Source organism: Diadema setosum, chromosome 16 (genome assembly GCF_964275005.1).
Source record: "Diadema setosum chromosome 16, eeDiaSeto1, whole genome shotgun sequence".
Lineage (NCBI taxonomy): Eukaryota > Metazoa > Echinodermata > Echinoidea > Diadematoida > Diadematidae > Diadema > Diadema setosum.
Genome location: NC_092700.1, coordinates 14,746,667 through 14,768,417, shown reverse-complemented (window position 1 = coordinate 14,768,417; position 21,751 = coordinate 14,746,667). Strand labels below are relative to the sequence as shown.

Here is a 21,751-nt window from a genome sequence, read left to right as displayed (position 1 = left end):
TGTCTTAAAAATAAAACTGTCATTTTTATTGTCTTTAAAGAACCCTTTAATTGGATGTTTGGCAGCAGGCGACATCAGCCCAAAATTTGCAGAATTCTCAGGCTAAAGATGCATATTAGTCCTGCAGTTGCTTTAATTACAACCACATCTGGTGATGTTCAGCACTTCCTCAGGGTCAGAGGGCGATTATTTGCCATAGGAACAGAATGAAGACATGAAGACTTGCTTGATCACCACCCGTTGAAGCCATATGGCTTTGTTGCCAGGCCAGAGACAGTGTTGTAGGTAACTTGGGTGGTATCAGAGATGACATCAGACCAGCATCTGCACCAATCTGTTTTGGGGTCAAAGCTTTCAAGTTATGGGAGGGAAATCTAGGCTTGTGGAATTTCAAACGCATTGATGGCAGGCTGTTCAAGGGGGCATTTCATGAAGCATTTTGTCATTCTTTTCTTTTTGACAAACTGTTATAAGCTACTAAAATCCTTGCATCTGATTGGCTGAGAGCTAATTTGTCAGACAAATTTGTCAGACAAAACGCTTCATGAAATGCCCTCATGCTATCGTGTTTAGAAGGTCAGGGTATGCATTGACGGCACTGGTGACACTTGCCATCCTTTCCTTCCAGCGTGAGAGAGAGTGATCCGAGTGCCAGTGAAGGAGGGTAGACTTCCTTAGCCTATGCTTGGAAGGCTTGCCACAGAGGGCTACCTTGAACATAGCATTGGCAAGATGGTTATTACGATGGAAGGCATGGGTCTGATGATAATCTTATAAAGGTTGGGGCAAAGTCTCCAGAAGGTAAAGTACTCCTCTATTGTCTTGAGATGGGTCAGTGCTCGGCTGATGTCATCCAAGGACTTTCTATGAGACGTAAAAGCAAGATCATCTGCAAACTTCCTACGTGAAGTGAATGTTATGTCACCATGTATATGTTAAAAAGAGCTCTAGTGGAGTTAGTTTACAGCCACCATTAAGGAGGCCATCATCCCGAGTCCTAACACAGCTGGTCTGGTTACCTAGACCAATCCTGAATCTGCAAGTGCTGAAGATTAGAAACAAGCAGTGTGAAGTTGTTATAACACTGCTTTCAAAATGAGGCAGCACTGTACAGATCTCAGAGTCTCCCTTGACATCATATATGCAAACACATTCACAAAATGGTGGTAAAATTCATCTACCATATATTATAATTCATCTGGGTTAACATGAAAAACTTTTGGGCATTGTTTTCATTTCAGAGATTTGACGACAGGAAGTGATGTGGTCTCTTTTTTCCACTTTCCCCTGCCTCATGTTCTTTCTCGGATGAGGGGACTGAAAAGTTTGCATAATATCGCTTTTAGATAATGTAGAACAGGACAGGTAATTGGAAATTTCATTTGTGTCATCATCTAGGATTCAGCCTTTTAATTTAGTAAATCAGAGTGAATATTATGATGTTGAACATCTCAAGGCAAGTAAGTATCAAATGTTCATATCTAATAATTCTTGATAAACAATCTTGATGTTGGCGCCAATTCAAGCTTTGGTGGATTTTTCCAAATTCCAAGGGAAAAATTCAGATTGAGGTACCAAATTTGGATGTTTGCATCAAAAAATAAAACAGCTTTAATTTGTTACCAACAACCTTCTGATTTATAATCAGCACACAAATTGATAAACAGTGTACCTGAGTGACAGAAAAAAAAGAAAATTTGTTTATTTCCATGTACACTTTCCAATCATATTGTGCAGGGGTATCCTTATGAGTGGCATCCATTTTGAAGTTTTGTATTAAGAAGAATATGATAAGCCTAAAAACAATAAATTTTCTGTTTGTTTGCTTGTTTGTTTGCTTATTTTGCTAGTGGCACTCATCAGATTTGCATTGCACATGCAAAACTTGATAAAAGCGTAGGTATGTGACTGAAAATTCGTCTTCTATTTCTATGCATATTTTTTGCCATTCATATACAGTACATGAGTATAGGAACGGCAGCCATTTTGAATTGAAAATAAGCTTAAAATAGTAAATGTACCTGCAAGTAGAATTACTCAAGGAACAAAAATTTAAAAAACTTTGATGGAATAATTGGTCATAAAATTAACATAACTGGGATTATCATGGCCAAATTAGCATATCTGGCGGCCATTTTGGATTTTTGCATTTTGCCAAAAATGCTCAAGGTTACGCGAGTGGCATCAATTGTATTTGGAATCAGCACCCTTGAATTGACAAGAAACCATCAAAAAACATTGTATATATTAAAAAAAAAAAAACAAGGTTAGGTGCACTTTCTATGGAGCTTAGCTTGGACTACTTGGTGCTGACTTACTAGTATTTTGAGCTTCCTGATCTTGTTTGAGTAAAGTCAAGCTACAGGTAGAATTACATGTAAATATATCTGTACATGGCTGGACAGTGAAACAGCTAGGATTACAGCCGGAACTGAATCAAGTATCCACTGGTCAAAACACACATGAAAAAGAGGTGAAAGCAATCACAGCTCAAAATGCCACACATCACAGTAGTGAGATGGATTTGAAAAACACTGATATGTGTATGTCTGTGTGTCTGTGTGCGTGTGTAACATTATGACAATTACCTGTGCAATCCCCTGAGAAAGTATCACATGTACGGTACCTTTCACAAATCATACAAGTGGCTGTGAAAATTCATATGTCAACATTTACTGCAGTGAAATTAGGATTACACTTGAAAACTCAATTGCAAAATACTGGTAACTGCTCTGTGAGAAAGTCCTATTAATATCTCTTGGTAATATTTGCTGCATCTTGAATAGTTTAATAACATCAAGAACAGTTGACCCTGAGCACAAAACTTGTGCAATTCAGCTGAAAAAGGTGAAAGGAAGATCACACAACCTGAAGACTGAAAATTCATGCAAACTTCACCAGAGCTCTCTCAAATATAGCATACATGTACAAGAGTGTGGACACATCATATGCGAGCTATAATCACAAGGGCCTGATAAAGTTGCAAAGACTGAATCTGATGTTTGGATTTTTAAATCCTTCCAACTCCAAGCCCACCAAAAAGGTATTGAAGTTGTCCCACTCTATTTCTAATAAAAATCTACTACACAAATGGTAAGAGGGTGGGCTACTATACATAAACAGTTATGAGAAAATCAGCATTCAAGTTTAGTAGCTGCTAAGCATGTGGGAAATTACATGTAGGCATCAAAATGCATTGATGCAAAACATCACAGACAAATGCTTCACCAAAACAGAATAAGTTTCCAATATCAAAACAATCCTAGACTTTAAGGTTTGAACAAATTTAAAATTACTTTCTTTTTTTTTTTTTTGCCAAATCATCTTCCTTTGCAGACTTCTCGGCATTAATGTTCACAACTATATCAGGACATTGTGGTCACAGGTCACATGTACTATACAAACATGCCACACACCAAAACCACCACTTTACACAAACACCAACACCAACACCAACACCAACACCACCACCACCAGCCACACACCAACACGTAACACAAAACATACAATAGTCAGCAAAAAAACACACAACACAAACAAATACCACACAACAAACAATGAATACCACACAAAACACCACAGAAGACACAACACACCAGTCACATCACACCCTCTTACGTGGGTAATGCTTTGGTCTTCAGATTGGGTATAGCATCCAAACTGTCCATGTCACATGATCACATACAGAAATGTCAGTATTACATTGATCATAACGTGCTATTTAAAGGTCAACGATACCAGCTACAGTGTATCAACGGCATGATTACAAAAGTAATACTAATAATAATTAATTCTATTACAGGACTAGTTGCTAATCAAGGGAAGTTAAACATCATGTCTAAAATTCTTCATCTTTTGAGATGCAAGACAACAAAGGACAAGTTTTTCATTTCAAAGACTGCTCAAATTAAAGCTACCAGGTACTTGGGGACAACAGTGGCATTACAGTTGCATCAGCTTGCAAACCATTTCCTGTGACAATATACCCAAGTGTTTTCTTTGCTTTGAAAGTACTTCTCACCATTACTACAAACTCATAGTTTCTTTATCATAAAACAGAAGGGGGGAAATAAGTTCCTTTGTAATATCATTACATTTTGTGATCGTAAGCTATCTCCTTTCATTTCACTGCTTACAACTACATCAGGCAGAATATGATGTATTTCCATGTTTTCTTCGTAGAAGTCATTTTATCTTTAACAGACAAGAAAAATATTTCTTTTATCCTATGGTTATGGCAGGACAATTAAAACAACAATGTCAGGAAATTTCTAGCTTTTGTCCTATCCAGTTACTGTAAACCTTGTCCATGGACTGCAGAGGATGGGGGAAGAGAAGAGGTACTAAGGAGGAGGCCAGTGGTCTACTTACCAGTCTGGGATGACTGTATCACAGTTAGGACATTCCACTTTGTTAGTCCTCGCATCTTTGGGAGAATGTCTGGAGGAAGAGACAAAGAGATAGAGAGAGAGATGGAGAGAACAATTAAACCATAGTGGGATTTATCTCATAACTCAATGAACTTGATGGTAAGTGTCTCAATATGCCCATCCATACACACCCGAAAATAAAGGTTTAGAGAAGCAATGCCAAAACTGGTATTTTTTTTTTACCTGCTCCAAGTTTAGTACAAACAAACCAGGATGAAGTAAATCATAATTGGCTTGTACAACATTCAATGAATACCACACTTTACACCAACTAACCATGTCTCAGGACAAATTATACTTTGAAATTTGCACTGATGAGCTCTAAAACTGCTGCCTTATTTCTCAGCTCACCACCCCCCCCCCCCTCCATCCCACCTCCACCCCCTTCATCGCAACTTCATTTCACAGAAGATCTTAAGGAGAAAGTCCTACTAATGCCAAATTGAAGACTTTGCAAACTTTCTTCTCATCCAAACTCATCAAACCATCCCCCCCCAAAAAAAACTTTTAACTCAGAGTCTATATGTGTCAAGGAAAATAAGCCTCACTTTGTGAAGATTTCCAGGGACAGTCCCTCAAACTGCTGCTGCTGCTCCACACTCAGGCCCTCCAGGGACTCCAGTTTGGAGAGGGCCTTGGAGCAGGTGCCAAAGGCCCGGTTGGCACACGAGGCCAGGGCCAGGAGTGAGTAGATATCCACAGGGTCCAAGATGTCATCGTACTCTCGCAGGTGAAGGGCAGTCTTCATACTGGCATCAACGTAACCTGCACAGAATTTGGCCAAACAGAAGAATGTGGCAGTGAGGTTCCCTTTAATATAACACCTATTCCCATCTTGATTCACTGTAGGGTACTTACATAGGATATTCACTGACTTGCATTGAGCATTTCTGACATAAATTTGGTTACCAGTAATTGTCTATCTATACTGCTTTGTGCAATAGATATTAAGATTTTAATGCCACACACTGCCCATTCAATGTATAGTGGAAGCTGTATCAAAAAATAATTTCTTTTTTATCAAAGTATGTAAGAGATGTATGTATAAACTGTAAAAGTCAAAACATTCGCGCTGTGGAAATTTTGCGATATTTGGCACAACCAGAAACTAGCGCGGAAGTAAAAGCATGCAAATATTTTTGCTCACTCTATGTACCACTATGTAATGTTTTGATTCCCTGGAATTAAAAACATGTGAAATTCATCTAACGAGCATGAAAAATTACTCACACAAAAACATTCATTTTTACAGTATGTGAATCATAGTTTAGATGCATATGAATCATATTTAGATGTGTGTGTGGGTATTTCACTTGAGAGTAACATACAATAAATATCTCTCTGTGTGCCTTGATGTCTCCTCACCTTGATAGAGTTGTCTCTGAGCTAGGAGCAGGAAGTGAAACCCTTCAGCCCCTCTCCAGGCATTATCAATTAGCTTGGTGTCAGAGGTCGCCAAGGCTTCCTCCTCCAGCAAACCAGCCAAGGCTGAACTCGCCTGTCATAGTGAATTCATAACACCAATACAGATACATATCAATGAAACATATTGATGAAATATACCAATGAAACATATTGGTGAAACATATCAATGAAACATTCTGATGAAACACCTCAATGAAACATATGAATGAAACATATGAATGAAACATATCGATGAAATATATCAATGAAATATATCGATGAAACATACCAATGGAACATATCAATGAAACATATCAATGAAATATATTGATGAAATATATCAATGAAACATATTGATGAAACATATTGATTCATATTGATGAAACTTACCTATGAAACATACCAATAAAACATATCAATGAAAAGCAAGAATGGCATTGTGATCATTGGTATACTAAACTGTCAATCTTCATTTTCTCTCAAAACTGAGTGCAAATTGCATGTATAAATATAAGGAGGGCTTATAAAATTAGCATAGCAAGGGTTGGATTTTACGCTTGGTTTTTTTGTTCTCTTGTAAACAGGGTCCAGATATTCACCCTTGAAGATTCATTATTGTTTTAATGGTACTGTTTCAATATCTATTTGTGTTTCAACCAGTTGAAAACATCTTTGTATGTAATCTATTCATATTCTCAACAAATCTTTTGCCACAAACAAAATGAAAATTCATTTTCAAAAGCTCATTATTTAACTTTTGTGGTCTTTGTAGTTAGCAGGTCATCTGCCTGTTAAAGCATAATTGGAGTCAGTCCTGAACTGGCTTAACAAAAACAAAATATATCACTAACAGTAAGACTTTACACAACTGCCAATGATGATGATACATATTTACAACTCTCTTATAAGCAACCATCTCAGATCAGTTACCTCAGTCTTCTTGCTCTTGGTCTTCAGTTTGGATTGGATCTTCATCTGCTCATGGTAGTTTTCAATCTGCAAATAAATCAACACATGACAAATTCAGCATTCATGATAACGCAACTATCATAAATATTGCTATTTACCATTTTCAGAAAGCATTATATCTAATTTCAGTGATACTACTACAGTGATGTTTATGTTAACACTATAGACACCTGTCAATGTTAATGAATGCAAACAAATACAGCAGGAAGAAATTCTCTTGATGTCAATTTAATCTCAGGAAACATTTGTGCATGTTGCCCTTTTACTTCAAATAGGAAAATATGCTATGGTAAATACTCAGACAATCACATAAACAAGTGACATTATTGCAGGAACTTGTATTCATTCCCAATCTGAACACATATGCAAAACATTTTAATGAAGGGTTTGTGTTTTAAAGAACACATAAATGCAGGGATTCAAAGAGACAGTGTTTTATATGAAGTGTAATTGCATGTGTTTGCATTGTTACATAATATCTGCCTGGACCGCCTGACTGCTTCTGGGTATAATACAGAACCATACAAGAACATCGGCTCTTTTCACAAGAACCGCCAAACCTCCATACCTGTGGAATCTAGCTTTCTGTGCCTGGACTTTAAAATATTCACAATGATCTATTACACTTCGAGATAGAGTCACAAACAAGGAAAACAATGCATGTGTTTGCATTCTGTCATGATACTAGAACTCCATGACCCAGGGCAGTGGAGTGGATGAGAGCTGTACCATGGTTAGACACTCACCAGTAGTGCCCCCAGGACGTACATCTTCTTGACTCGAAGTGGCTTCACTTTCTTCTTGCTCTCTTCTTGGGCAAGCTGTAGATGAGAAATGGCACACAGTTACCTTTCCAACTGACTAAAGACTCGACTCAATGGGTTTTTAAATACCACTAAATGGCATGGTCATAACATGGACATTGAGTCTGTTCTCACTACTTTATACCACATCCACATAACACACGTGTCATACACATCTGAACTTTTTATCATTCCATGTGTTTGTCATCAAAAACAACTAGCACCATAACTGCCTGTAAGATTCAGTCACTTCAAATCTTTCAGACCCTTTATCAATACAGACAAAACACAACCCTGTCTAAATCTGACACCTTGAATCAATTTTAACGAATACTGAACTGACTCGCATTTTTTTAATGAATTCTAACCAGACACTAACTTCCGAGATGTCTAAACATAATGCAAATGGACCCAAATGTGCTTATATAGAAATTGACTATAAATCCTATCAATGACAATGACACAAATGGAGGAGGGTGTGAGGACTAAGATAATGAGGATAATGACAGATATGAGGGTAATAAGGAGGAGAGTGAGGAAGAAGCTGCTAAAGAAGATGACACAAAATCTAACCAAAAGGGAATGATGATGACGATACTATCACTCCTGCTGATGATGACAACATTATTGCTAGAAATGATAATGATAATAATGAAGATGATAATGAAGATGAGAATGACCAGTTTTCTTGTCTGTCCCTCACCTGAAACATGAGCTTAGCCGCATCCAGGTAGTGGTTGGCCTTTCGATAGAGCTCGATGGCCTGGAGACGCTTGTCCTTGTCCAAGAGGTGAGCAGCGTACCGGGCCAGCAGGCTGTCAATCTCCCTTATACTGTGAGCCTTGGCAAGCTCCACAGCTTGGTCCCACTGGTTGAGGTGCACGCAGCAGTCCACCGCTTTCTTCACTTGGTTGCACTTGAGGTAGGCCCCTACGGCCTCGGCACACATGCCCACTGTGACAAACATGGCTGCTGTCTCCTGAAAAGGAAGCAAAGTAAATAAAATCATAAATAGAATGGTTGAGTTTTTGAGTTATTTTTTACATCAATATCAAAATCATAAATAGAAAGGTTGAGTTTTTTAGAGCGGTGAGTTGGCTCAGTCGGTAGCGCGTCTGCCTCACGATCACGCGGCCCGGGTTCGAACCTGAGTCTGGACTGAGCAATGTTGTGTGTAAACATACCGTCCCCTCTAGCAAGAGGCAAAACACTCTGTCCCTCTGATAGGACATAAAATGGAGGTCCAGTGTATGAGAGAGTCACAGCTCATGCACGTAAAAGATCCCGCTTCATTCATTCATCGCAAAGAGCAGGGTGTCTAACCCGGTGAAGTGGTCCCACCCCACATCCAACTGGACCCCATGGAAGACCAGCTTAGTGTAGCTGAATATGGGCTATCCAGCCATCTTCACAGATGGAAAATGAACAACAACAACAACAACAACAATCATAGTCTATGACTCCAGTTTGTCATCATCTTCGTAATAGTGGGTGAGCCATGAGAGCAAGGAGGACTGAAAAAGACATAGAGGAGACATGTGGAGGAGGAGCTTGGGAAGGTTGGCCTGAGGAAGGAGGAGGAGCTTGGGAAGGTTGGCCTGAGGAAGGAGGAGGAGCTTGGGAAGGTTGGCCTGAGGAAGGAGGAGGAGCTTGGGAAGGTTGGCCTGAGGAAGGAGGAGGAGCTTGGGAAGGTTGGCCTGAGAAAGGAGGAGGAGCTTGGGAAGGTTGGCCTGAGGAAGGAGGAGGAGCTTGGGAAGGTTGGCCTGAGGAAGGAGGAGGAGCTTGGGAAGGTTGGCCTGAGGAAGGAGGAGGAGCTTGGGAAGGTTGGCCTGAGGAAGGAGGAGGAGCTTGGGAAGGTTGGCCTGTGAAAGGAGGAGGAGCTTGGGAACGTTGGCCTGAGGAAGGAGGAGGAGCTTGGGAAGGTTGGCCTGAGGAAGGAGGAGGAGCTTGGGAAGGTTGGCCTGAGGAAGGAGGAGGAGCTTGGGAAGGTTGGCCTGAGGAAGGAGGATGCCCCAAATTAGGCAAGATGGTGAGAAGGTGTGAGAGTGGTTGCTGTTGGAATGAGGTATATCCAATCACCCCATTTTCAGGGACAAACCCAGAGCAAACCTGGAAGATGATGATGATGGTCAACTCATGAATTCCTTCCCTCAGGGGGTCAAGTCTTCTTGTCTCAACCCTCCATCTTGCTCTGTCCAAAATCAGTTTGAAATCTTCCTCTCAGCTAGCTTCTTTGATACAATTCATTCATGTCCTTGATCAATGCCCCACCTTATTATAGCATACACAGACCATGTAACATGGATCCATTAAATTCCTTTCAAACCTTTATACAAATATGAACCATTTCCATTCTCTTTATTGTAAACTGAACCATTTACTTCAATTAATGTCACGCACAGACTTGGCATCCTCATAGATACCATTTCATAGACAGACTACATCTTTGCAGAGAGTCCCTGCTTGATGTAACATTGTTAGTATGATTGGGGATCTACCAAAGATTGATCAACACCACTTGGAATGTATGCCATCCATCAAGTTATTGTCCATGGCAATACACTGAGTGAGATGTCGCCAACACAATATCCTAGCAGAAGATATTAAGTTGCTGTCAGGAATAAATCCATAACAAATGGAAATGAGGTAATGAATATATACATATGAAAATGAGATACAGCATATAACTTGACAAATATACACATACTGACATGAAAATATGAGTAAATCGACAAAGAATGCATAAATACATAAATATGCACAAATACGCACATTAATTTTTAAGGGAACAAATTGATAAACAAACAAAATGTGAATACAGACAAACAAATACTGATGGCATACAGGCAGCAGTTTGTGGTTCTCAGGGAGTGCATCAGCCAATTTTTGCAGGCCGGCAAAGTCTTCCAGCATGTAGTAGCACTCAGCCAGACGCTCCTGGTTGTTGCCCTGGACGTAGTAGGTGACGGCGTTGGCCCACTTCTGTCGGTCAGCGTAGTAGTCACCGATGGCATTCCAAGCTTGTTGGAGCTGCACATCGTCCCCTCCGCCGCCGGACTTGAGCAGCTGAACGACGCGGAACCAGTCTCCGAGCTTCATCCTCAGGTTGACAGCAAGGTCCCTAGGGGTGGCAATGTTGGATCAAGGTACGAGAGAGTCTTTTGCGATGATCTCTACAAACTCTGAATTTTGGTGAGAATGGTCTTTAAAAGATTCCCCATTGGTTTTCAGGACCCATGCACATCAACTATATCACAAGTCAAATTTGAATACTTGCCTTTCAACAGTAAATTGTATCTTTTCCTCAAAAGAAAACTCCAAAATTCCTCCCCACATTTTTTTTTTTCATTTTCAATTCGGTTGCATTCTATGTGACACAACTGTATTGTGTGAATATTAGGTAGAGCACATGCCTCATTCAACAAATGCGACATCCTGCCTCAGTCGTAAGAATAACGTGTTGAAAATGATGCGGTAATAATGTCCCATTAGCGCAGTTTCAATGTTTACTACAGTGCCCTAAAGTGCCCAAAACCCATTAAGATGAGCTGATTTTGCTATACATTTCCCATAGACACCTGTCAGAGTATACTCAGGACTAGTCTTCAAAAAGGTTAAATGGAAGCAGCTTTAGTTAATGTATGCAAACAAATCAGAGTGTTTTAATGTGAACATACATCACTTGGAAGTGCTCTTTGAAGGAACGAACCACTTGTACAGTACTTCAGCCACTCGGGGTACTTGATGCGACGTAAGTACTCTGAGGCTTCTTTTTGCGGAGCTCAAAGCCAATTCCATTGATATTAGTTTGTAGCTTTCACAAAGGTTCAGCATGGATATTAGCAGTGAAAAGAACTGAGACTCCATAACATATTGGCCAGAATTCACTATTAAAGCTAGTACAAGTCAGGTCCATAGATGGCAACAATTTGAATTGCCTAAAGGCATGACACACAGCATGCGGCAAAAGAAATCCAATTACACAAACATGCTGACACACAAACGTGCAAGCTATGCCAATTTCATAACAGTTTACTAGCCCATGGGCAAACTTTGATAGATCACAAAAGTGATTTAAAGGTGTATGGTCCCGGTGTTTTAGTCAAATGCGTACGTGGGCGCACGGCGCAAGTTTCCTATAAAGACCTATGCTATCGACTCCTCTTTGGCGCTTACGCTGTGGCCCACTTCCCCGAGTCCGAAAAAGTCCGATCCACTGTAGTCAGTGGTCCGATCACAGTTCGGCTCATGATTCAGCTGAGGGGATGACAGCTTTAGCAAACTTCTTTTGTGATGTCATAATAAGAAGCACATATGCATGCACCCTGGCATCACCACAGACTGCGTGATGCACAGAGAAGACAACAAAGGCAACGTTACTTAGCAACACCTATGCGCTTTACTCTTGATGACAGCTCAACTTTGGTAATCTTCGTATCAATGCTAACGGTGATCGGCAGTATCATCAATAGCGCCCTCTACACTACCGGGACTATGCACCTTTAACCCTATTTTAACTGGGGGGGGGGGTCAAATTGACCCCCCCTTGACGTTTCGCGCCACGATTTCGCAGCGCGCAAAGCTTTGCCGCGTCATTTCACGACTTTTTTCATTGAAGTATCCCGCATATTTTGAGATTAAATTTGTGATGTCCGGGTACACCATTTTGAAGTTACATAATGTTTTGCATATGCATGTCAACCAAAAAACAGCTCAAATTCATGATATCGTGTGCAAATCCAATGCAAATTGTGTTTTTTGGTTAAATTGATATAAATTAGATTATTTCAAATTTTAACCATTGAAATTAATCAATTCTAGTGTAGATAAGCCTGAAAAAGTGCCTGCAACAAGTTTTGGCAAAAAAACAATCGAAAACAAAAGGTTGAAAAAACAGTAAAATACATAAGAAATTAACAAAACAATAAAAAACAAAAGAAATTAATTTCAATTGAGCTATTTTTTTACACAAAAATTGTTTGATGTGTCTTGAGGAATTCTGACACAAAAATTTAGCAATCCTCCAGTCTTTCTAATGGAGTTATAGGTGAAAATATGATTTCATGCACAAATTTGCATAATTAATTTATTAAAAATAGAAAGGCAATATTTTTCTATTGTATGACGATGTAATCTTGTAGTTGACATCCAGCTCTATCTTCAGGCAAAATTTCGCGGCGATTGTGCGATCGGCGGCCGAGATCTGAAGGGGGGGTCAAATTGACTGGGCTCTTTTGAAAAAAAAAAAAAAAAAAAGTTGAGATAAAGCAAAAGTCAGAAAATCAAACAAAAATCTCTGAACATTTCCATCTGATTGGCTGATACCAGACTTGTGTTTCATTTTTGGACTTATATTTGATGAAAGCTTTACTATATAAGCTGTTATTTTCGAGTACAGATATTTTAGTGAATGAGGAGGTCACACACATTTTCGCAAGATGTTATTTTCGTGATTTGACACCGAGGTTATCGTAAATGCATTATTAGCCTAGCCAATGGCGACATTTTCGCATGTTGTTAAATTCGCGGTCCAACAGTAACACACAAAATTTACGAAAATTAAACCCTCACGAAAATAACAACTTGTAACGGTATATGAAATATGGCTCCGGTGGCTGTGAGCTAATTGACTTGAAATCATGAGGGAGGATTCACTCACCTTCTGTCCATGTCCCTGTACATGCTCTCCGCCTCCTCAAACCTCTTGAAGTAAGCTGCCACCTCCGCAATACGCATATTTTCACTCTGCAGGTTGCCCAGGCGCTTGACAAACTCGATGCCCTGGAAGTCACGGCAACGCACAAACGCCTGCTCCGCCATCTTCAGGTCCAGGTTCTCCAGGGCTGCTTCTGCCAACAAACGCCTTTCGGGGACAGGAAGAAAGATAGGAATAGAGGTTTGTATCATTTCATTGATTGTAGTGTGTGTGTGTGTGTGTGTGTTCGTCCCTCGTTCTCGAGGATGACCAATGACATCAATTGGCTTGATGGGTTCGGAGGTGGCTGATGAGGCCAATCTGGGCAAGAAAGCCTCTCCCACAGGTAGGGCATAAGTGGGTAGGGGCTACACTGCTGGGGTTGGCTGCTCTTGCTTTTCGCATCTGGCGTTTGTGCTCTGCCTGCTTGAAGCGCTGCTCCTCTGCTCTACGGGCCCCTACAGCAATAGCGTGGCGCCAGGAAGGGCGATCTGCGGCAAGTGTCTCCCAGGACTCGGTGTTGATGGAGAAGTCTTTTAGGTAGAACTTCAGGTTGTCTTTGAAGCGCTTCTTTTGTCCTCCCACCTTACGCTTATTCCCATCAGCGAGTTCCCCATAGAAAAGCTTTTTCGGGATGCGGTCGTCAGACATGCGGGTGACGTGGCCTGCCCATCTCACCTGGGCCTTGCGGATTTTGGTAACGATGCTGGGGATGCCTGCCCGCTTCAGTACCTCTGTGTCCGGAACTTTATCCTCCCAGCGGATGTGAAGGAGGTTGCGGAGGCATCACATATGGAAGTGGTTGATTTGCCTCTCATGTCTCCGGTACAAAGTCCAAGTTTCGCAGCCATAGAGAAGCGTGGTGAGAACAACTGCACAGTAGACTTTCAGCTTTGTTGAAAGGCTGATCCCTCTCCTCTCCCAAACATTTTTTCTGAGTCTCCCAAAAGCACTGCTGGCTTTAGAAATCCTGTTGTTGATCTCAGCATCAATTGTGACACAGTTGGAGAGGGTACTGCCCAGATAGGTGAAGGTCTTTGCTGCCTGGAGGGTCTGTCCGTTCACCTGGATTTGGGGTTTGTGGTACTGGCTCCCTGGAGCTGGTTGGAACATCACCTCAGTCTTCTTGGTGCTGATGGTGAGGCCGAAGTTGTCACAGGCTGAGGAGAATCTGTCCATCTGCAACTGCATCTCGTCCTCACCATTGGCATTGAGTGCGCAGTCGTCAGCAAACAAGAAGTCTCTGATGACGGTCTCCTTCACCTTCGTGATGGCCTTCAAGCGCCTAAGATTAAAGAGCTTTCCATCCGACCTGTACCTAATGTTGATGCCAGGTTCGCAGTCTTTGAAGGCGTCTGAGAGCATTGCCGAGAACGTCATGCTGAATAGTGTCGGGGCCAGGACACAGCCCTGCTTGACTCCATTTGTCACTGGAAAGGCATTGGAGGGTTCACCATTGTCAAGAACTTTGGCAGTCATCCCATCGTGAAACTGGCGGACAATTGTGATGAACTTCGGGGGGCAGCCAAACGTTCCCATAATTTTCCAGAGTCCCTCACGACTAACCGTGTCGAAGGCCTTAGTCAGATCGACAAAGGTTGTGTATAGGTCACGATGCTGCTCAATGCACTTCTCCTGAAGCTGGCGGGCAGCAAATATCATGTCAGTGGTCCCTCGACCTGCACGGAAGCCGCATTGACTTTCAGGGAGATGACCCTGCTCCAGATGTTCCAGTAAGCGATTGAGGAGGACTCGGGCCAGGATCTTGCCTGCCATAGACAGGAGGGAGATGCCTCGATGGTTGTCACAAGCCTGGCGATTTCCTTTCCGTTTGTAGATGTGAACAACTGTAGCATCTCTGAATTCTTGTGGTAACTGTTCTTTGCTCCACATGGATTGGTACAGCTTGGTGAGCTTAATGAGGGTGATTGGGCCACTTACGTAGTAACAACGTAATTATATATACAGTTTGATATACATGAACTCCCTAGACATAAAGATATCTGAACAAATGATTAAACAACATCACATAAAATATGTAGTAGAGAATGAAATTTATATGGCACTACATTCAAATTTCTCAGTTGTTGTTTTTTTGTGCATGGATGATTTGAATATCTACTTGTAAGCTTATTTAGTTAACTGGTTTAAAGCAAATTTTCGGTTTTGTATCACCTAAAATCTGAAATAGAACATCCTTATATGGTCTTCAATTACAAAAGTAATCCTCAGGAATATTATCCACAGTCTAAGATTTTTTTATGTAGATGTTAACGTGACTTACAAGGGTCACATGGAGGTGAAAGGTGAAAATAAACATCTACTCTCAAGTGTATTTTACAGTTGCTCTAAGCAATGAGGGACATTTATTATATCAAACACCTCTAACTTTATGAGCTTCTCTTTGTTTCATTCTATTGTGCCAACTGTGTATTCTTAAAGGACAATCCAAGCATAGTCCTTTACAAACTTCACATCCCTCCTATCACTAACCATAGTCTTGGGTGTGGGTTGTCCTCAATAAACTGAGCTGCATCCTCAATGCCAACTTTCTCCAGCAAATCTCTGGTGTCCCGAAGACTCTGCACAGACAAAGCAACAACAACACATGAAGACCACAACAATTATGAAATGATATTTGTAGCCTGTTCATTTAGAATGCAAATGGCCAGTGTATACATTAAAGATTCATTATCTTTTGGCCTAGACAATTACCAATTTGCAATGGATAAACTTAATCATGTCACTATTTGCTATGTTCTATCAAGGCCAAAACCTTCTGTTATGTTTTCCCACTGGAAAATATCTTGCATGTTAACAAATGACAAATGGTATCTAACAGCTAGAACAATAATATTTGTAGTGCAAATCAATAGAAAATTTGCTCCCTCTATATACTCCTTTAAAAGGAGATTGAAGTTTTTTCTTTTGCAATCCTATAACGACGACCCCCTGAATCAGATTAGTTCATAGGCTTATTTTGTTTCCCGTCCGCAAAATCTTTATTGCCGTTTTTTTTTTCATTATTGTTACTTTTGCCTTAGCTTTGATTATGATAAGATCTTCTTTAATTTATACCTCGCAGTTGAAGGGTTTGTTGTATATTCTTCTTTTCTTCTTCTTCTCTTTCTTCCTCTAACCTCCGAGGATCGTTGTCTCTGTTGCTTACTGTTGCTTACTCCTGTCTATTTTGTTACCTCTTCGTCGCGCTGTAGTCTTGTTTCCTGTCGTGTCGTCAAGTCAGTTTTCTTCCCTATAAGTAGTCTTCTTGCTGTCCCAGTCTTGTCTCATGCTCATTATTTCGTTTGTCTTGTGTGTAACTGTTTGTGTGTAACTGTTTGTCCGTCTGTCTCTTAGTGGGCTGCTAAACTTTTTATGCCAAACTTTTCGTGCTGCTTTGTTGCTATATTTAGTCAAATTTTGCATTGAGTTTTTAATACAAGAGGGGCCCACACTCTACAAGCATTGTCTTTTTAGTGGGTCCCTCCGTTTTTTTCACACAGTGCATATTGACAATTCTTTCATTTTCGATACTTCTGCAATAATTGCAATGTATTGATACTATTAGTTTTTCTCATTATTGTTGGTTTCTTTGTACGAATTTACATACATTGTTTCTGTCACTCAAGAAAGTGAGATTTATGTCTGTATGATTTTATTGTGGAAAAACGAATAAATTCATACTTGAACTTGAACTTGAACTTGAACAAATGGTTGTGCTCTACACAATCATATGTTAAAAACTATGTGACCAATTACATGTGATGCAAATGGAACCAGCAACTTCAAATATCCCTCAATTGGATTTTTAACCCTTTAGATGGAACACTCTGTATATTCCCTCCTCCAGAACAACAAGTCATTATCTGTATAATGTTATGCAGTCCATGACATGGCAGAGCGGTTTGAAGTGGAGTTAGTACTGACCTTGATGTCAAGGTCCACCATGCATTCCTTGCCAGGGTGCTCTGGGTCCTTCATGACTTCATCCAGAAGAACACTCTTAATCTGGAGATCCTCAAACAGGCAGATGTAACCTGAACTCACAATGGGCTCCTGGAAGGAAGGAACACACAAGAGAGGACTTGGACTGACGCCAGCTGGATAATCACATGGAAACTGAAAAAACTTCACTGCTCGAGTATGTACGCCCATGATTTTTATCATGGCTACTACTAAAACACTGATCAATTCAGGGCTTATTGAGTCGATGTAGGGCAATTTGTCAATCAGTTGCAATGAAAAAACACCTCGACGGAAGAATTTCATGAATTTGAATAACCTTGGTCTGTACTAAAAAAGACATGAGCAATGAAAATGACAAGACTAAAGACAACACATGAAGAACCAAGGAACAGAAGTATTTGTTTGAAACCCACCCTAAACATTACCCAAATTTACTGGAATCTGCCATGACGCAGACAATACTGATGAGTAATCAATATCCCACCTAAACTTTGAGTTCAAGCACTTCTACCAATAAGTTCAATTTTTGTTATTTTTCTTATGGCAGAAGAGGAATGACTTTTCTTTGTGAATTCCAGTGAGGGAAAACACCACACATGGTACATCTTTCTCTGTCATCAGCAGACCAAAATATGCCTTTCTTCACATACTCAGAAGAATCTACAGTTGAACCTCTCGTATCCGGACAAGTCGGGACCGGGGCTCATCCGGATAAGGGATTTGGCCGGATACAGGAGACTCAATGCTTTATACATGTACATATACATACACATGTACTGATGTAGCCCATTGTAGTACCACATGTAGTAATGTGTATACTGCAACCTTTTCATTGTTACATTTGGGGATGTTTCGGGATGTTGAAATGTCTGAAGGTAAGCAATTTGGAAGGAAATTTGATGCAATGTATGTTAATCATATTGGAAGTAATATGTAATTCATGTGTGTTTGGGTAGGAGTTCTCAAGGAGTTGGGAATCCCCCTTTCTTCCTGTAATTATTTTTTAAAAAAATCACGGCGAGATTGCGTCTGGATAATAGAGAGATCCGGATAAAGGGAGGCCGGATAATAGAGGTTCAACTGTAATTGTTATTGAAGACATATGGTAGTCCTGGTACACAAAGGTAATAATGGGCCTATGAAGGACCAAACCAAGACTATTTGAAAGCCATTATGGAAAGTTGTTCAACAAACATAGCTATGATGCAATTTTGCTATGATGAAGTAAAATTTCAGGTCCCAAAATGATCTTTATTTGTATGTATTGCTTTTTGTTCAGCTATAAACAAAATTTCAAGGAAGTGCAAGGAGGAGGAATGATAAGGAGGATGGAGAGAAGAGGAAGAAGGAAAAGAAGGAGAAGGAATAGAAGGGGAAAGGGGAAAGGGGAAGATGAGGGAGAGGAAGGTGAGGAGGGGAAAGGGAGGGGGGAGAGTGATGGAGGAGGGGAAAAAAAGAAGGAAAAGGGGGAAGAGAGTAGGATGAGGGAGAAGGAAGAAAAGGAAGAGGAGAGAGAGGAGGAAGAGGGGAACGAACAAGGTTAGAGAGGATGGAGAAAGAAACATCAGTCAAAGACTCACCTCAGGATCAAGGTTCCTAAAGATGTACATCCTAGTCTTCTCCATCATAGCAAAGAGCTCTGCATTGTCCTCCGCCCACTTCATGTCCCACACATCCTTGCGCTCAAACTTCAGCGGCTGACCGATGACCTCCTGACCCTCAGGGTTGACCCACTTGGTGTCAAGGTCAAAGAAGGTCAGGATGCCTGAGATGTCGATGATCGCCACACGGCTGTGGGGATGGAGGGTTGTGATGCAGAAAGTAGCAGAGTACATATGACATGCATACTTGTCAGCGTTTCTTTATGCCTGTTCCTAACAAATGACCCTTGTCAACTCACCTTGCAAGTAATACGAGTCCCTTCAGTAATATTCAAATTGGGATTCTCCCTTTAAAACTAGTGTTTGTCTTCTCAACTCTGTCTTCTCTCCACACACTTGAAGAACCTTTGACATTATGCTGACATTTGACCTTTAGGGCCACAACTAAAAATCTGATCGGATCATGCTTGAATTATCAAAGGTATCTCATTATGATACATTTCTTCTTGATACAAAAATTTGAATATTGATGGTCAGGCAAGAAACAGAAAACAGAAAAACAGAAACATTAGAAACATGCCTGATGTATTTACAAACTCTGTCCGTAACAGATTTTAAAGTGATGGTGTGAGCAGCTATAAACTGAAGAGTCAAGAGTCAAATCCACTCCCAGGAGAGATAGTTTTTACCTGGAGGTGCAGTTAAGAGACAGGGCATGTGGTCTGCAGTTGACCACATGCTTGTTGACCAGAGCCACATGGGGTAGTGAGTAGCGGTGCAAGGTGCCCGACTCCCTGCCAACAATAAGGACTTTGTCGGACGCACAGACGCAGCAGATTGGGTCACGAGTGGGCTGCGTGGCCAAAAAGGGAGAAAACATAAAATTCAATTAATCTGTTAATGACAGCCTTCTTGAATAAAGATAGGCATTGCACTTGAAGGGAAATCCCATCATTATGTATGAAAACAGAAAATTCAAAGTAGTTCTGTGAAAATTTGAGGGAAAAATTGGACATCCAGAATGGCGTATCAAGACAAATACTAACCCAGCTAAATACCGATTAGGGTAAGGATTAAGGTAAGGGTTAGAATTTGGGTTAGGTTCAGGATTAGTTTCGGGATTAGGGTCAGGGGATGGGGATGGGGATGGGGTAATTGTCCAGGGGGGAACTGTCCCAAAAAGAAATGAGTTGTAAAAGTGTACTGAGTAAGACAAATTGGTAACTCTGCATGATCTAGTTGTTGACTAACTCTCAATTCAGTTTGTAAACAAAAATTCACCTATTTACATGTTTCTCCCAAGAAAATTTTTCTCCAGACCTGTTCTTGGTACAAAATTACAGTAGAGTGATAATTTTGTATGTGTCCTCCACACAGGATACATCCTATCTGTGCTGAAATATTTAAGAAATATGAAAATCAGGATGAAATTGTGTGTACAAAACAAGTGGAGAGCTGCTCAACACCTAGACCTCAAAGAGTTGCCAATTTGTCTTACTCCTTAAACTTTCATAATTCATAACCTTTTTTTTTTAATGTCTCTAATTTTTTCCCTACATTTTCACAGATCTACTTCTATGATGTTGCTGTTCTTTGTAACAGAGCCTTGCACACAAGAAGATCTGGCACCTTTTGCCAGGCAGTGTATCCAACATTAGATCAGAAGAATCTAACATTCCATTCTGCGTAGAGACTCGAGAAGAATAAGAAGATACATAGCAACATAATATAGTATTATTAGGAAGGATTTTCTCTTTAAGACCGACCAACTAGAAGTCATTCAAGTGTGTGTACATGTGTGTCTGTGAGTGTGTCTCTGTGTGTATGTGCATGTGTCAGAGTGTGTCTTGCTGAGATGTCTGTGTGTGTTTATGTCTGTATGATAAGAAAGACAGACCATACTTACAGCAAAGGCCTTGCTGAAGTCTAGCATCCCCTCCCCAGCCCCTGAAGGGGTGTCATCAATATGGTACACCCTCTCCCTGCTGTCCTTCTTACGCCCCACTGCCGTGTTGACTTCCATCGCCGAGATCTTCTTTGGTGTCTTGAACTGCCAAATGTAGAGGGCCTCCTTCGATGCGGCAATGACATGGGTCTTGGTGATGGCAATGCATTGTGGTTCTAAAAAGAACAAACAAATCAAGGGAGGCCAACGTGACTTGATACTTGCTGAGCTCCAAGATAGATACAGTATGATCTCGATACAACGTCACTGCAGTGCTCCTTACTGGTATGGCTATGACTAGACTGTATCTACATCTTCAGGTATCCTGCAAATGCTGTATACACCATTTCACAAGGTTTTTATTTTAGCGAATTTTGCGAGTCAGGTGCTATTTGCGAGATTCAAAACATGCAAAAATATTGACTCTGATCCCAATGTGTATGTGACGTACACATGTACATTTCTCCGTTCAGTACAGAACTCCACGATCACGAATTTAACCAGTCGCGAAATCGCTGGGAATTCCTCATTCGCAAAAATTTAGACTCGCGAAATATATGGCGTATACAGTATTTGTCATTCTTCATCAGTACAATTCACCTGCACAACTGGATAGTGAGACTTTTAGTACACCTGTCCCAAGACCCCATGTACCTTTTCACTAAGTCTGCATTCCTTTCCCCTAATGACTATTCCTACCAAATCTGCTCAGAATGAATTTGAAAGAATATAATGCCAGGTTCAACTCCTCATGGGGGGTCTACAAGGGCCAACCCTGGAACCACAATGGAAGAGTCTAAATATTCTTCTTTATAAGTATTCACAAATACCCCTTCACTGTATGTGTAAAACTTTATAAGTATTCACATATACCTCTTCAGTGTATGTGTATAACTCTTAATAAGTATTCACAAATACCTCTTCAGTGTATAGATTGA

At 40.6% G+C, this 21,751-nt stretch overlaps 1 protein-coding gene across 1 annotated transcript in view; it reads right to left on the bottom strand.

Annotated features, from left to right (window-relative positions):
• LOC140240062 (WD repeat-containing protein 35-like) overlaps nucleotides 1-21,751 on the bottom strand; it is a 50,829-nt gene that overhangs the window by 5,916 nt on the left and 23,162 nt on the right. The window contains exons 12-24 of the mRNA XM_072319871.1: nucleotides 20,775-20,989; nucleotides 19,558-19,721; nucleotides 18,848-19,058; nucleotides 17,229-17,357; nucleotides 15,795-15,883; nucleotides 13,266-13,469; nucleotides 10,451-10,727; nucleotides 8,310-8,585; nucleotides 7,550-7,624; nucleotides 6,765-6,830; nucleotides 5,796-5,928; nucleotides 4,979-5,195; nucleotides 4,372-4,440 (exon numbers count right to left, since the gene is read on the bottom strand). Of these exons, the coding sequence (XP_072175972.1) occupies nucleotides 4,372-4,440; nucleotides 4,979-5,195; nucleotides 5,796-5,928; nucleotides 6,765-6,830; nucleotides 7,550-7,624; nucleotides 8,310-8,585; nucleotides 10,451-10,727; nucleotides 13,266-13,469; nucleotides 15,795-15,883; nucleotides 17,229-17,357; nucleotides 18,848-19,058; nucleotides 19,558-19,721; nucleotides 20,775-20,989 (2,125 nt within the window). The remainder of the gene's footprint in view (nucleotides 1-4,371; nucleotides 4,441-4,978; nucleotides 5,196-5,795; nucleotides 5,929-6,764; nucleotides 6,831-7,549; nucleotides 7,625-8,309; nucleotides 8,586-10,450; nucleotides 10,728-13,265; nucleotides 13,470-15,794; nucleotides 15,884-17,228; nucleotides 17,358-18,847; nucleotides 19,059-19,557; nucleotides 19,722-20,774; nucleotides 20,990-21,751) is intronic.